The 17,367-nt window shown below is 34.0% G+C and overlaps 1 protein-coding gene across 1 annotated transcript; it reads left to right on the top strand.

Annotated features, from left to right (window-relative positions):
- Nucleotides 1–50: 50 nt before the first annotated feature.
- On the top strand, nucleotides 51–16,057 carry LOC133183321 (ubiquitin thioesterase OTUB1-like). The gene is made up of 8 exons (XM_061318280.1): nucleotides 51–100; nucleotides 4,907–4,959; nucleotides 5,817–5,915; nucleotides 6,056–6,174; nucleotides 7,129–7,213; nucleotides 7,528–7,628; nucleotides 12,738–12,828; nucleotides 15,613–16,057. The coding sequence occupies exons 1-8, from the start codon at nucleotides 70–72 to the stop codon at nucleotides 15,808–15,810; spliced, it is 777 nt and encodes a 258-aa protein (XP_061174264.1). The 5' UTR covers nucleotides 51–69; the 3' UTR covers nucleotides 15,811–16,057.
- Nucleotides 16,058–17,367: the final 1,310 nt, after the last annotated feature.

The raw sequence follows: 17,367 nt of genomic DNA, 5'->3' as shown, positions 1-17,367 counted from the left end.
AAACAATTCTTCACTCGGATATACTCGCACTTCATCTATTTTCACTTTCATGAGCATTCGGAACTTTTCATGATGGCGGAAAATTTTCATTTTGATCCAGGTACAATTTATAATTTTGTCTGTGTTTCCCGTTAGAATCGTTCATAATTTGAAGGTTAGGTGTAGATACAGAGATCAAAGCAACTGTGACGTATAAAAAAATACATAGATCATAATATTATTTGGAACAACCATCATGACCAATTCATACATGATCAGATGATGTTTCCTGGTCGGCATGTTATCAGAATTTTGCATGATCTGTACTGTGGACTTTAACTAATGGAATATGAATTTTTATAACATGAATATTTGTGTTATATAAAATTTGTTGAAATATTTTCTTTTGAAGTGGAGTTTTCACAAAAAAACAGGTTAAGAAAAAGTGCATGATAATCTGATAATAAGTAATTTTTTCCTTGATCCTTTGACTGTACTAATTTCTCTGTTTTCATGCAAGATTAATGTTTGAATTAACTTACCTGATTAGTTCAAGACTCAAATGATCAGTGGTTTAAACATTAGATTCATCAACAGGAAATTAAAATTGAATGCTTATTAACAAATACATATACCTGGTAATGAGACCTTTGGCCCCATAATTGACAATTCATCCAATCTCCCCAAAAGACATTTTACGCTGAGATGTTTCACGCCAAATATAATCAATATTAGTCTGAAATATCTTACTTTTTCTAGGTGTTTTTCACGATTTTGATATTTGACATGCCAGGAAAACGTCAGAAGCCGTAAGCGTCATTATGAAAAGTGGAAATTTTGCATTACAAGAAAGCAAAAAAAATAAAACAAACAAGATTTGAATAGATGTCTATGCAGGCTATGTGTCAATTATTTCTGCTGCTCCCCCCTCCTGAAGTGAACTTGGAAATATGTTGTTAAACTTAAACGTATTATTACGTTATAAGTTGTTTATGTCCAATTTAGAAAGTCCTTTTTTTTATCCAAAAAAACTTTAATTGCAGTCTCTGATAACAAGCATAATGAGAAAAAGCTGTGAGAAGCATAATTACAAGGGATGATCAAAAAGTTTGCTTTCTTTATAAAACCACAATTTGGATTAAAATGAAATTTGGCACTCTTAAAGTCATAAACATTCTATAAATAGCAGAAGTTACATTATGTTTGCTCCATGTTTGTGGCGTCACAATGTGAAAATGATGTCAATATGTAGATGACTTGTGACAAAAAATGGTTGACTCATTTGTATTCGAGCAACCAACGGCTTTAAGTTAACATGTATCTTGGAAATTCCTTTGCAGTAGCATATAATAATTTGTACAAGGTTTATGAAGATAAAAGATTTGCCAGAAGACAATCATTAATTAGATTGATTGTTTTAGTGAAGGAAGAGAGATAGTTAAAAGTGATGTTTGTTCTTGTGCCCAGTGAAAGAAAGCTGGGGAAGATGTGTGTCCTTAGTTGAGCAGTTTGTTATGAAAGATCGCCAAGTTACAGTTACAAAAATAGTTGAATATCTTAACAATAATATAATTATTAAATCTCTAAAATATCGTTTACTTTAGACTTTATATATCATATCAGATATGATAAAAAGAAGGCACCCATACTTTATCCACAATGGATAAACGATGCACCCAAGACAAAGGAGTTGGGTTGTGATGGTAACCATGCTCATTCTGGGAAAAGATATTTTTATCCACCCCTCCTATTGCCGAGCTTTGGCCATTTGTGACAAATGGACTATTCTTGTTATAAGAAATAACTTGCATTGTAAGAAATAATCTCTTAACTTCTGTGAACAGAATGCTAAGGAGCATGTCACGCTACCACCTGGATAACATGGTTCACGCATGGGCGGAATGGTGGCAGATGAGCATTTAAATCAGAGAGGACTACTTTAATTTAGGAATGACTCTAATTCTTGGCCAAATTATTCGAGTATAACCTGGTTTGGGTCAGTTTACGCTTTATAATCCGCGAAGCGGATTATAAAACAGCGTAAACTGACCCAAACCAGGTTATACTCGAATAATTTGGCCAAGAATTAGAGTCATTCCTTATAATTTAATTCTAAAATCATTAAACAACTGTGGGTGTAAAATTTCGTTGCTTTTTATTAGTTCAAATTTGCCGCTCAATAATACAACCCTAGTAACGGAAGTGATGGGAAGCAAGGGGAGGTAAAAACTGATACATAGTCCTAGCAGCCATGTTTTTTGTTTACATGTGGTAAGATCCGAGTTCCTGTTTGAAGCTAAAGGTACATTTATTAAATCTGGAATTTTTCATGAATCCTGAGGACTGGAAATGAGAGGATTGCATGGATACAGACGATTCAGCTGTTGTCGGGGGGGTGTGTCCCCATACCAAACCAGGTTATACAGAAATAATTTGTGTTCCTTTTTGGATATTAACCAATCAGAGGCTAGAATACAAACAAAATTAAATTATAAAATAATAAACACTGAAACCTAATTTTATTTCTTGGAAGTAATTCAATTAGTTCTCAAACTTTTTGATCACCCCTCATATGTGTATGGGTCAGTTGTATGGATAGTTAATTTGGATAAAATATTAATCATTGTACTGTACATATCACTATAAAATATTGTTTAGGCCATAATAAAAAAATTCCTAGATTCTCATCCCCGCCTGCCCCGATTTTTTACCCCCACCTCGGTTTTTTTTATTTCTGTTTTCTTCATCTTGATTCTGATCGGGATCGGTATTCAACTACCATTCAACTTTCGATTTAAATCCCGCGAATGTCAGCATGATTTTAACAGCAGACAATATAGTAATTGCTGTAATATTTATTAAACAAGGATCATTGGTTGTGAAAGATTGGTGATGATGTGTAGTAAGAGATATGCATATTTAAATGGACCTCTACTATGACTTTTATTCGGCATTATAGACAAATCTGCACCGATTGATCAGGTCAACAAAAAATCTGCACAATGGAAAAAATAAAAAATAGAAAATAAAATCCACCCACCCGCCTAGATTTTTCATAAAATTCGGATGAGAATCTAGGAATTTTTTTATTATGGCCTTACTTACTTAACCATTTTGCTCTAGATCAAAATATCATTATTAATAAACAAAAATATATAAATGCCTTGGTAATACTTTATTTAATGAAGAAAATAATACACAATTATAGTAATACAGAATGGTCCTTGAAATAATACAAAATAATGCAAAAGTTATTTAAAAGTTAATAATTACTACTAACAAGGGATAATTACCTCTTAATGAAAGAAGGTCATTACTTGACCATCAGCACGAATCATCTTGGGGTGAAACGTATCAACATGAATGGTCTTTGGGGGTGAACCATCCCGCATTCCATTTACCTCAGCTGGTTTGTCATATTAAGAATTTTTCCAGGGACCAAAAAAACTGCTTTATCTATAAATATTTTATATCGGTGTTCTTACTAAACAAGTTTTACTGTACATGTTTTTAGCTCTCTTGAGCTAAGGTGCTAAAGGCTGAAGTGAGTGTTTTTGGTAAAATTTGTCCTTTTCTGTTGTTGTCATTTTTTTTTTTTTTTCACATTTTCATTTTCTTCTCAAGAACCACTGGGCCAGTTTCAACCTAACTTGGGTAAAAGGAATTCTAATTTATTTAAATGAAGGGCCATGCGATTATTTGTGAACTATTCCTGACAAAGTGTGGATTCAAATATGTTCAATTCATGGCCCCTTTTTTGGGCCACAGTAGGAGAATTTTGAACAGATAGGAAAAATCTTTAAAAATAAAAATCTTCAATCTCAAGACCAGCAAGGCCATGTTTTTTCTATATTTATTTGCAGACATCGTCATGTAGTGAATATTCAAGTTTCTTCAAATCATGGTCCCTGGGGGTAGGATGGTGCAAATATACAGGATCAAAATTTTACACATGGAAATATTAAAAGGGAAAAATATTTTCAAAAAAGAGGAAGGCCATAATTATTAGTCATATTATCATACAAGCTTCCTTGAGTAATGCAGATTACAGTTTGTTCAAATCATGAAGCTGATAGTAGGATTGGGTCACAGTAGGAGATCAAAGTTTTAATTTGAAATCTTTTTTCTCAAGAACAGGAAGATCATGTTTAGTCACTTAAGTATGCAAGGATCCTCAGGTAGAGCAGCCATTTCAGTATGTTCAAATTATGGTCATGGGAGTACAATATCAAATCAGTATTTACATGGGAATATATCAGGAAAATTCTTTAAAAATCTTCCTCTCAATAAAAAAAAACTGAAACAAATACTCATATTTAATTATACATGTACAAGCATCTCAATGTAGTGCAGATTCATATTTGTCAAAATCAGGGCCTGGGACTAGGGTGGCCCTATAGGTTTTCGAAATTTTACATGGAAATATATATTTAGAAAATTCAAGGGTAGCAGAGTGACACTGAATCATACTGATTTGCAAAGATTCCTGTATTGTGTGGCTTCAAGTTTACTCAATTATGGACACTGGGGTTAAGGTGGGACTACAATCCAGGATCAAATTTTGCTTGACAGGGCATTCAGAATCCATAAGCATTCGGGATTAAATTTCAGATAAGGCATGACTTCTTGGGGTAAGGGTGGGGCCAGAATTTGGGAGAAATTTTTTATGGGAATATTGAGGGGAAAATCTTTCAAATGAATAGCAGAGCCAGCGCGACTCATGTGAGCATTGTGGCTCTTGGGCCGCTTTTTTTATATTATTATTTTTAATGTGGAAAATATAACATTGTGTGAAAATGATACCATTTTAGGTAAATCATTTATCAGCTAGATTATAAACTTTTATCTAAAAATATAGTTTAAGGAAGTTAAATTCTTTTACATAAATTTGTTTTTAAAATAAAATCACTTGTGTTCCATATTACAGATAAGAATTATGATGAAGCAACTCTAGCACAACAGTCTGAAATTGAAAAGGAGGTATGTACATTCAGGCCTTATTTTATGTTATAATACAATTTATTACCATGTTTTTATTTCCGCAAAGATCAAAGGTTGGAAGCATAATTTAATCTCTTTTCGGTCCCTCCTTCTGTCTGTGCAAACTTTAATATTTGGCTTTTACTTTTGTACCATTGAAGGTAAATTTTTCTAAGTTTGGCACACATTCAGCTATGAATACTGTTTCAGATGAACTTGGATCAAGGACAACGTGTTTGTCTATTTGTCCATAACTGAGGGATAATGCACAAAATATACTAGTCTAGATCATATACCAATGTTTGTAATTGACGTTAAATTTCAATTGAAAACAGCATTCTGTGTCCACAGAATCTTACATAATCACAGAACTAGTATGTCCAGGAACTATTGGTGACATCCCAACCTGGCCATGTTTGGGGTCTGAGTTTAACAAACACATCTTCTTTTTTCTGCAAGATAGTACATGCTTATTTATAGTAAAAAAAAAAGATAAATAAAAATTCAGCTGGATTATAATAAGAAGTCATCTTGAATATTAAATATTTTTAACAGTTCTTTTATATGTATATATAAATTGATGAAAAACAAAGATGTTCAACTTCCAAACCTCCTATACCTTTAATGCTTTCAATACTTTTACAGTGTCACTAGGGACACATAAGAATAAGATGACACCTGATGAAAGACTGTAAAAGTATTGAAAGTGTTTCCAGCAAACAGAATACATGTATTTGTAAGATAAACTTCTTTGTTTTTTTCATTATTTAATACATAATTGTGTGCTATCTTTTCATTATTTGGATCATATATAAGTTTGTCTTTATATTCGTTGTATCATTTTATGCACTTTCTAGATTGCTAGGACCCAAGCCTTGATCAGCAACAGAATTAGTTTTGATGAATTCAGTGCTGAATATTCAGAGGAAGATCAAATCTACCTTCACAAAGTACAGGTATCAAAATCACAAGCAATTATTAATTATTTCTTTTATCTTCTTCATGAACTCCTCCATTTCTTGCAAAGATTGCAAATTCTCTGCTGATTAATCGTAGTTCAAAAATATATATCTTATGCTTAAATTGTATTTTGCAGGATTTGAAAAATCGTTTCTCATGTGTGCGCAAAGTAAGAGGTGATGGTAACTGTTTCTACCGAGCATTTGGATTCCGATATTTTGAAACATTAGTAGAAGACAAATCAGATTATAGCAGGTGAGTACATTTATCAGTCACAAGATTGCGTCCATGTTCTGTCATTCCTTGTTTTGGTTAAGTTGTACTATTAAGTATCACAATGTAAACAAAGTATTACAATTATTATTATAGTTTTGGGTCAGTTTTTTTAAAATCTACTGGCCCAGTGGGACAGTGAAAGTATTCAGTTGACCAGTAAAAATTTTAGGTGATAGCTCAAGTGACCAGTGAAATTATTTCTTGCTCTGATATATCAATATTTTACTTTTTTAAATGATATTGCATGTACTTTGAAATTGATAATATGGTGTATGTGCATGTGCAATAATTTTTTTGCCCAGGGACTGATTATATTTTATATTGTTTTTGCTCTGTGTGAAAATCTGTCATTCTTTATTTCTCTCATAAACTTTAACCTTCCTAATAACTTTTGAATCATGCAAGTTAGGGACTTTATATTTGGCAAAATTGGAGAGTTTTATGAGAGTTTTAAGACTTAGCCTACACTTTGTCTGTAGTATAGCTGTCTAGCTGTCTTTCTATCTGTCCATGCAATCATGTCCAGATCATAACTTTAGAGACACATTGGAAGCTCATATTTGACACAAAGATTGATAATGACCTGAGAATATGTCTTGATCTCAACCTAAGGTATTGGGTATCTGACATAAAAAAGTATAAAATTAATGTTTATTACTTTCAAATGAAGAAACATTGGAAGTTCATACTTCACACAAAGATTGTATAGGATCTAAGGGTGTCATGACCTTTAAGATCATTTGATCAAATTCAAAGTCACTTTCAAAAAAATGCAAAAATTCTGTCCTTGCCAAACTTTTGGAAGCTCATACTTGACACAAATATTGCATCTGACCTGAGAGTGTGTCGTATGACTTTGACCCAAGGTCATTTCAATAAAAAATAGTATTATTACATGTAATACTTCATTAAATCATATTTTTTTTTTTGTAGATTTAAAGAAGTAGCTCAAAAGACAAGAGATAGCTTAGTTCAATTAGGATTTCCAGAATTTACTATAGATGATTTTCATGAAAATGTGAGTTACTGTTCTTTACACCATATATTTATAAATTTAATATAAATTTTCCTTATGATATGTTAACTGTATCCAGAAAATTAGGATGGTGACCGTATACACTTACACCAGGTATATCTTACAGACATGATGTACTTGTGCTGATGTGGCACAAGTTTTCCGCCAGATCTTGCATGTTCCTTACCAATTTGAAAGATTTACTTTCTTTTAGTTATGTGTGATTTATGTCAAACATCTGAAATTCTGTTGATAAGAAATCTGATGTTTTAAGACTGAATTGTTTCACTGTGCGTAATATGAGTCTTGGCTTTCAGTTCATGGATGTCGTGAACAAATTGGAGATGTGTACAGTAGAAGACTTACTACAAACCTTTAATGACCAGGGGCTGTCAGATTATCTGGTGGTATTCCTCAGGTATGGCTGAACTTATTATACTTTAAAGATCCAAAAAATGAAAACTCTTAAATATTAAAAGTTAGCAGATGGTAATTCCACTGTACTTCATTATATCTTATCACAGATTTAGCTTGACAAAGAGTTATGCCCCTTCCAATTGTTAAATGTCATCTGTATCAGATTGTTGGACAGTGGGGATGGATCTAATCATAGGGGCTCATTTTCTGGATTGTTAAAAAATAAAATTATTAAATTTAAATTTGATTTTTAATTTAAGTCACTTAACAAGTTGTTTTAAGAAAGATGAAGCCATGTATACAGTATAGGCAATAAATACCCTATTTTAAAAAAAAAAAAGCACCATACCTATAAACACAAAAAGAGAAGCAAGTTGCCATCCTGGAAAAAATATCCCCACCCACTTCAGCATCTGTTTCTGTAATCTATAAACCTAAATGTTTATTTCATTTTCTTGGTCTGAATCGCTACAGCGATGATTTTCCTAAATGCTGATGTGTTGGTCATTGCGCATGTGAAATCATCATAAAACAAATATGAGCTTATTGATTTGCAGGTTCAGCTCTCCAAATCAAATTCAAAGTCCAAGATGGCAATTTACTCCCATTGTTGAGTTTATAGTTATAGTTTATAGGTATGGTGCATTTTTCATATGTCAATCTTAAGACGACACATATGGTATGGCCAGCTCATAACTTAGTCAGATATTATAAGGCCTAGAATAATCGAACTTTGTCAGTGATACATCATGGGTAAAAGGTGTGTCGCACATTAAAAGTAGGTCGCTGTGACATTTAATTATGATGATATGGCCAAATATGGCAAAATCCTGTCAGACTCATAACTGGAAAATTACGAGTCCTAGAATCATCAAACTTGGTCAGTTAATGCATCTTGGGTAGAAGGTGTAGCACCATACATAAAAGTCACTGTGACCTTTAATGAAGGGGATTTTTTTTAAACAAGATGTGTTTGTGAAACACTGATGCCCCCGTATGGCAACTTATAGGAAAGGTTAAACTTTCTCAAATGCAAATCAAATATGTTAGTACCCAAAGTAAGGTCTTGTCTTGAGGAATATACCTGTGAAATATGAGAGCCCTAGCAGCAACCATTGAATAGATATGGAAAAGGTTAAAGTTTTTCAAAAGTAAGTCAAACATCAAGGTCAAGGTCAAATGGTAAAAAATAATGGTGCCTAAGGAAAGGCCTTCTCACAAGAAATATACTGGTGAAATATGAAAGCTGACGCACCAATCATTCAAAAGTTATGACCAAGGTTTAAGTTTTGCAAAAGTAGGTCAAACTCCAAGGTCAATGGATTACAATTGTTGGTATACAAAAGAAGGTCTTGTCACAAGGATTACATATGTGAAGTATGAAATCCCTAGCACCAATGGTTCACACGTTATGGCCAAGGTTAAAGTTTTCCAAAAGTAGGTCATACTCCAAGGTCAAGGTCAAAGGGTCAAAGTTGTTGATATCCAAAGGAAGGTCTTGTCACAAGGATTACACATGTGAAGTACGAAAGCCCTAGCACCAATGGTTCACAAATTATGGCCAAGGATAAAGTTTTTCAAAAGTAGGGTCGAACTCCATGGTCAAGGTCAAAGGGTCAAAGTTGTTGGTATCCAAAGGAAGGACTTGTCACAAGGATTACACATGTGAAGTATGAAAGCCCTAGCTCCAACTGTTCAAAAGTTATGGCCAAGGTTAAAGTTGGGTAAAATTTTGTAAAACTAGGTCAAGGTCAAAAGGTCAAATATGGTGGTACCCAAAGAAAGGTCTTGTCACAAGAAATACACATGTGAAATATGAAAGTCATAGCTCCAATCAATCAAAAGTTATGGGCAATGTTAAAGTTTTTGTGGACAAACAGATAAACAGACAGACAGACAAACAGACAGACAGACGGACGGACGGACAGGGCAAAAACTATATGCCCCGGAATCTTCGATACAGGGGCATAATAAAAATGTTAGATCAAGAAAAAAAATACACAATTTTTATTATATACAATACATATGATCTTTGGTTTGTGGTTGGATATGATTTTTTTATCCAACGAGTCATGTTTTTTTGTTCATCCCCAAACCTTAGCAAAGGGGATAACAAGAAAACATGAGTTGGATAAAAAAATCATATCCAACCACAAACCATCGGGGATTCTTTTTATCATACGTTTTGCACATAGCTATTTCATGTTTTACACTGTTTTATACATGTAAATCCACAATATTTGACCATGAACAGTTCTCTGTTTTTAAAACTTTCTAAAATGTTTTATTAAAATAAAAGAAAATGAAATTTTAAAAAGTGGGGAAAAAACATCCTGCTCAAAGCCTTACATTCACCTCCCAGTGGTGAGCAGGGGAAATGGGTCTTATACATATATATGTTGTACTTTAAATCAATCTGTACATGCAAAAGCTGCTGGATAAGGAAAGGGAAAATGTAGTGGTAATGCAAACTTTTAAATGTTGCGGTAATGTAACCGTTTTTGTAGCGGTAATGAAAATTTTGAAAATGTAGTGGTAATAGTGGTAATGATACACACCCATTACTGTGATGTCACTGCCATAGCCACTGCTTTCTATCACATCTTCTCAAATACTACTCCATGGAAGTATTTCAGAAACTGCAGATACACCACTAGTGCTATAGAAATGGTCAAAACAGAGCCAAGTATTATTAGCTCACCTGAACCAAAGGCTCATAAGAACTTTTCTGATTAAAGTCAATGTCTGTCATTGTTGGTGGTGTCAGCAGTGGCATTGTAAAGTTTTCATATTTTCTTCTTCTCCAGAACCAGTGGGCAAATTTCAACCAAATTTGCCACAAAGTGTAAATGGATGAAGAGGATTCAAATAAGTTTGTTCAAATGAAGAGCTATGCCCTCTTTTAAAGGGAGATCATTAAGAAATTGTGAAAATTCGATTGCGTTCATATAAAAATCTTCTCAAAAACCAATGGACAAAAAAGGTGTAACTTAATTTTAAGTTTCGGTTTTGTTCAAATCAGGGCACCGGGGCTGGGGATGGGGTCACAAATATGGGATCAAAGTTTTACATAGGAATATATAGCAAAAAATCTTTAAAAATCAATAGGACCATGATTTGTAATATTCTCAGGTAGTGTAGAATCAGCTTGTTCAAATTATAGCCCCAGGGGCATGATGGAGCCACATTAAGGGATAAAATTTTTAATAAGAATCTTTAAAAATCCTCTTCTGAAGAATATGCCATGGCTATGATTATTGAAATAAATATGCAAGCATCCTCAGATAGTGTAAATTTAAGCTTGTTTAAATCATAGCCTAAAAGGTTAGGATGGGGCTACCAACAGATGATCAAAGTATTACAGGGAAATATTTACTGTAGGAAAAAAATCTTTAAAAATCTTTTGAAGAAGGAAAGGAAGCCATGATTAGTGATATTGATATGCAAGCATCCTTCATCAACAGATACCCACGAGTGATCTCGTCTTTTACTCATGACCCGTGGGCAAATTCATTGAAATATTGTTGTTAAATATGCAAATTCGTCGATTTTAGACAACCAATCAGAAAGTTGGAACTCTTCAATTTTGAAAGTACATATATAAGTTTGCTGCTTATTCTAATATGGTGACTACCGTTAAAACATGCAAATTTTGTTTTAAAATGATAAAAGACATGTCGTACAGGTCAGTGGTATCAAATACCAGTCGGGAATAATATATGAGTACCTTTCTCTAACTGCTAAATGGATTTGTTTGCAATCGGTGTTTTAACTACGGAAAAGTATTTGTCATTGCCAAACATACATACGTAATGTAAACTGTGATTTGTTGATTTGCCATCTTTACTCTGTGCAGCAGCTAATCAAATAACATGCACATATTAATTACATACGACAATATTTTGACGAGTTTGTCCATGGGTGACGAGTAAAAAAAATAGATTGTCTTTAGGTATCCACTATGGCATCCTCATGTAGCATACTAGATTCAGATTTGTTCAAATACACCCCCTCCCAACTGGGGTTAGGTGGGACCTCAGTAAAAGTTTTACAAAGGAATGCATAGGAAAAAATCTTTTTAAAATAATATTCTGATGAAAAAATAGCAGGCCAAGTTGAGCCAGGTGAGTATTGTGGCCCCTTGCCCTCTCATTTGTATGTTATTACAATGCAATGAAAAAACATGTAATAGGAGTTTAAAAGAAAATCAGTAACAGACTAACAGGACAGATAAGAACATGGATTAAGCTGTAGACAGGTGCCCTAAATTCTTCTTGCATTGTTCTTTTAGAAATCACAATAGTAACCACAGACAAGCAGAAGCTTGTGAAAAGTATGCACATTGTACATTTATTTATTCATGTATTATGTAATAAAAAAGTACCAGATCAGTTTATTACATTTATTTAGATGAAAGGGTTGATTTACAGTTAACAAATTAGAATTCTAAGTTAAAAGTTTGCCACTTATTTAGGAACTTCCTTATGTAATGTACTTGTAGATGAAAATTTGTTCAATTCATGGCATAGAAATAATTAAGTAAATTTTTATTATACTTTTGCCACAAGCTACAGTTTTGATGTTTCTCTTTCTCACTTCTTCCCTGTAATAATGCACCCTTTTAAAGCTCATTACTTTCTCTGTCAATGAAATCCTGAGGTGACATATCAGATTTCCCAGCAAAATCCATGTTAAACTTTACAAAAACTTCTGGAATTAAAGTATAAAGAAGGGAGTTTCTTAATTTCAGGATAGGCATCATCAAACACTCCAATAAATTCCTTTACTTTCAAAGATATTTCAGAACTCAGAATGGTTTTTAAAGAGGAATTCTCTCTTGTTTCATACTTGTCAAGAATCTATTGCTCAGTTCACCAACTTGTTAGCTCATCTGAGCTCATATGGAAACAATCCCAAGTTTTTTTTCTTCAAATTATGTATCAGTTCACTCCAGTGAGCTACAGATCTGCAGCCATCTAATTTATACACAACAGTGAACTACAGATTTGCATTCACTGTACTTGTCTACACAGTGAGCTATAGATCTTTTGTGTCTGGTTACTTTCTAAAAGAAAATTGAAATTGTCTAATAAGCTGTGAAATTTTATAGGTTGGTTGTTTCTGGTCATTTGCAAAAGGAAGCTGATTTTTTCAGTAATTTCATCGAAGGAGAAAGAGGAATTAAAGAGTTCTGCAATCAGGTAGGGATTAGGTTTTATGTTAGTAGTATAAGGGAATCAGACTGATCGTGTAAAAATCTTGGAATTTACAAAATCAACAAAATGACAATCTTAATCCAGACAAAGATAGGTTAAACACATGCTTAAGTGTCCCAGTTAAACTGATATTTATCTTTTGTAGACATAAAATTAGGAAAGCAAAGGTTTGGTGTCAAAGTCCATGCCAAGCTATGAGATATAGTATCTGCAGGGCAGTAAATAGTTTATTTCTAAGTACATTACCCAGAGCATTCCACAAGATGTCTGACCTGATGTATAGTTGACACAGAATTTAAGGTCCATGTTCTGATAAATCAGGTTTATCCTGTTTAGTTAATCAGGGCTCCAAAGAGGTAATGTGAGATAAATCGTGACATAACCCTCTTTATTCAAGTTACTGATGTCTGTAGACTGTAGATCTTATGTCTACTTATGTTGATATATTTCCTACTTATTATATTTTTTTTTCTCCAAGAAACATCTATAAAAATATACTTGCAAAGAAAATGGGCAGATTAAGCTGATGATTCTAATCTGGAGTTTTATCTTTTCCTCACGCAGCTCTGTTAAGGCTGCATAAAGGGGGCGGGGCCTAATTTATACGGGAAAAGTTTACTGTGACATCACACAAATATAGCAATTCCTCACAATAACAGAAAATGAAGTAATTTGCGAATTTAAACTGCATAGGAGTAATGAACTACATCAAAACTTACCACTGCATTCATTTTTGTCGCTAGTTAAATCCCACACAGCAAGATATAAACAAGTCACTGATCGCAATGCACTTGTCGACATGACGTCATCATGGTAAAGTTTGACGCATTTTATGTGCAGGGAGAGGCGGATCAAGTATTTTTTCACAGTGAAAAATGCATTTTATTATCCAACAGAATATTATTTGAAAATCTTAGGTAGACCATTAATACAAATCTGAAACGTTTGTTTAGTGCCATTATTTAAAAAATATCGAGAGAATGTATTGAATTAATTCTACCGTGTTTTTGTCTACAGGGTGTGCATGTTTCACGCCAAGTTGCCTCATTAAATCGCACTTTCGCAAGGGCATACACTTAAAAGATCTTGACCAGTTTTTGAATACATAATGGACATATTCCTTAACTTGAAAAGTGCTGCTGCTTTCCTGAAATCGATAGCATAACTTATTAATAAATACACAAATTACTTGGTAAGGGTCACACATATTTCGACATTAGCAAGATAACTAGAAATTTAAACTAATAAAATGCGAATTCTATTTAAAGCAGCAGCACTTTCCATAAACCACAAGTAATGTAGAAACAATCTAATACTTTAATTTTTAATTTTAACTAGGGTATGCCCTTGCGATATTGAAATTTGTTTGTGACCTACATACAGTACACATTACATGCATTTATCACGTGACTATCAAATAACGTGACCAAACCAAATTCAGTACAGAGCGGGGTATACAATGTTATTTCAAAGAATGTTAAAGTCATAAGATAATATAGTACCTTTACAAAATTAAAATTCATTTTAAAAAGGTATGTATTTATGCACATTTATATTCTGTTGATTTCTTCGAAGTACGCCTTAACAGTGCTGCGCAGGCTCATGTTGTCTTATTTAGGGAGAAGAGGCTCATGGGATCTTATTTGGGGAAGAGAGGCTCATGGGGTCTTATTTGGGGAAGGAAGGCTCATGGGGTCTTATTTAGGGAGAAGAGACTCATGGGGTTTTATTTGGGGAGAAGAGACTCATGGGATCTTATTTGGGGAAGAGAGGCTCATGGTGTCTTATTTGGGGAAGGAAGGGGTCTTATTTAGGGAGAAGAAACTCATGGGGTTTTATTTGGGGAGAAGAGACTCATGGGATCTTATTTGGGGAAGAGAGGCTCATGGGATCTTATTTGAGGAAGAGAGGCTCATGGTGTCTTATTTGGGGAAGGAAGGCTCATGGGGTCTTATTTAGGGAGAAGAGACTCATGGGGTTTTATTTTGGGAGAAGAGACTCATGGGATCTTATTTGGGGAAGAGAAGCTCATGGTGTCTTATTTAGGGAGAAGAGATTCATGGTGTTTTATATAGAGAGAAGAGACTCATGGGATCTTATTTGGGGAAGAGAGGCTCATGGGGTCTTATTTGGGGAAGAGAGGCTCATGGGGTCTTATTTAGGGAGAAGAGACTCATGGGATCTTATTTGGGGAAGAGAGGCTCATGGGGTCTTATTTGGGGAAGGAAGGCTCATGGGATCTTATTTAGGGAGAAGAGACTCGGGGTCTTGTTTTGGGAGAAGAGGCTCATGAGCCAGAGGTATTACCTGGGGAAGAGAGACTCATGGGGTCTTATTTTGGGGAAGAAAGAGGTCTAATAATAAACATCTTTAATTTATGTTTTGCCTCATTCTCTCTGCTCATTTGTCAAGCTTCTTAAATATCGAACCTTGATATCACTGGTGATTGGAGGTTAACAATAGATCTGAATTTAAATACAACTGTGCTGTACATACAGGAATAATCAAGGGTTTAGCAGAATTTATTCAGGAATTCTTATTGATTGATATACACATGTAAATAATATAAATTAAAAAAAAACAACAACAAATAAATAAAAATTGAAAGCTGTGCGAAAATGACTGCAATATGATCACATATTAATAAACAACCACAAAATTTTAACTTCATTAAAATGTTTGGGTTTTTTTTTTTTATAATAATGTTTCAAGGGAGTGGGGTTTACTTAATCCTGTTTGAATTGTTATGTGTTGTCATATACTTTTCAGGAGGTTGAGCCGATGGGTAAAGAAAGTGACCACATACAGATAATAGCCCTGACATCAGCCCTGGGGGTGCCAGTGAGGGTGGAGTACATGGATCGTGGGGAAGGAGACCAGTGTAATCATCATAATTTTCCGGAAGATTCTAAGCCAGTGGTTACCCTGCTATACAGACCAGGACATTATGACATCCTGTACACCTAACAGTGGTGTGTGTGACAGACTTCCAAGTGTTTACATTTTATGTCATTTCTTTTCTGTGAGACACTGAGAATTTTTCTGTTTATGGAGTATAGATGTGTTTACGTGAGATAACTTAGATGTATTGTATGGAGAGGAATTATGCAATGTCTTAAAGGGTTGCATTTGTGAACTTTTCTTACGGCAAAGAATCTGTCAAGCTTCGTTTAAAAGTCAATAATAATAAAAACATGAAAAAAAAACCCTTCCCCCGCTCCTTTTTATGATGTCATTTGAAGAATATAAATGTCCAGAGGTTCAGGGTATTATATGTAAAATCGTCATCATGTGTATTAGAAGTATATATTACATTGTCGGAGTCCCCCGCGTGGCGCTGTAGTTAGAACGTTTTCTCTAGAGACGCGGAATAAGGAGTTGATCATCATTTAGGGGGTTTCAATCTCATGAGGGACGTGGAGACCTGTCATTCGGATGAGACTGTATAAACTGAGGTCCTGTTTCGCAGTAAGTGCTGGCACAAAAAATATCTCTCACTGCTCAAAGGCCCTAAGTACTGATAACAGGTCTAAATTTGCAGCGTTGTACCGTCTCATATGAGTGAAAAATTTTCGAAGGGACGTTAAACAAACAATAAAATCAAATACATTGCCTGGTCTCAGAAACTTGACTTTATCACGAATCAACATTCAAAATACTAATGGACACGTTGTTTTGGGAGGCTTTAGAACATTCCCGGTGAAAAGTATCATTTGCTATCGTGGAAGTGATCAAATGCAGTAGTTTCAATTATGCCCGATTTCCTATGCCTTTCGGCTGTATGATTTATTTGTAAAATGTTGCGTTTTCGACTGACATATTGAAAGAGTTGCGGTAAGTACATGTACTTGTTTTCTTACTGAAAATTCTGAGCCTTCCTCAGAAGAAGGTTTTACAATTAAGAGGGCTGGGTGGTTGTGGCCATTTTCAGACTATATTGATCTCCTTTAGAAGAAGAGCTCCATATAAAGATATACAAAAATGATCAAATTTTAAAACTAAAATGTATGAAATTTTTGTGTGCCAAATGATAGTTAACAGCTTAAGATATCATATCTAAAAAATTAAGTTATATCTGATGGTTAATTTGTTGACCCCCCAGCCTCCTTAAGGACCCCTCTATACTCTAAATCAAATTGTTATTTGGACATTGAGAAAATTATATTGCATATAAAGGTGTAATGAGCTTATCGATTTCATTTCAACATAGGGTACGTGGCATTTGCCCTCCGGAAAATTATTTAAAGATTAGATATTGATGAACAAAATCACTGTTGTTTACGGAAGTGGGGAAATGCATGCAAATAAAGTGTTCAGATTATTTATCTTGAACTATTCACACGTTTAGAATACTTGCATTAACTACAAATTGAATAAATATTTCAATTTATTAAAATTTAGATCTAAGGGCAACATTACTGTCTCCATATGTGCAGTGTATATTAAAAGCAGAGATACATTGAAATGGTTTGGAAGCCCGTGGGTTAAGCTCTAGTAGATATCTATATCTCGGAAGTTCTCTTG

Source organism: Saccostrea echinata, unplaced genomic scaffold, assembly GCF_033153115.1.
Source record: "Saccostrea echinata isolate AGI-Se365-2 ecotype Australia unplaced genomic scaffold, CSIRO_AGI_Sech_v1 ptg000009l, whole genome shotgun sequence".
In the NCBI taxonomy this organism is placed as follows: Eukaryota; Metazoa; Mollusca; class Bivalvia; order Ostreida; family Ostreidae; genus Saccostrea; species Saccostrea echinata.
Note: the sequence above shows the minus strand (reverse complement) of the source record. Positions and strands in the feature narration are given on the sequence as shown.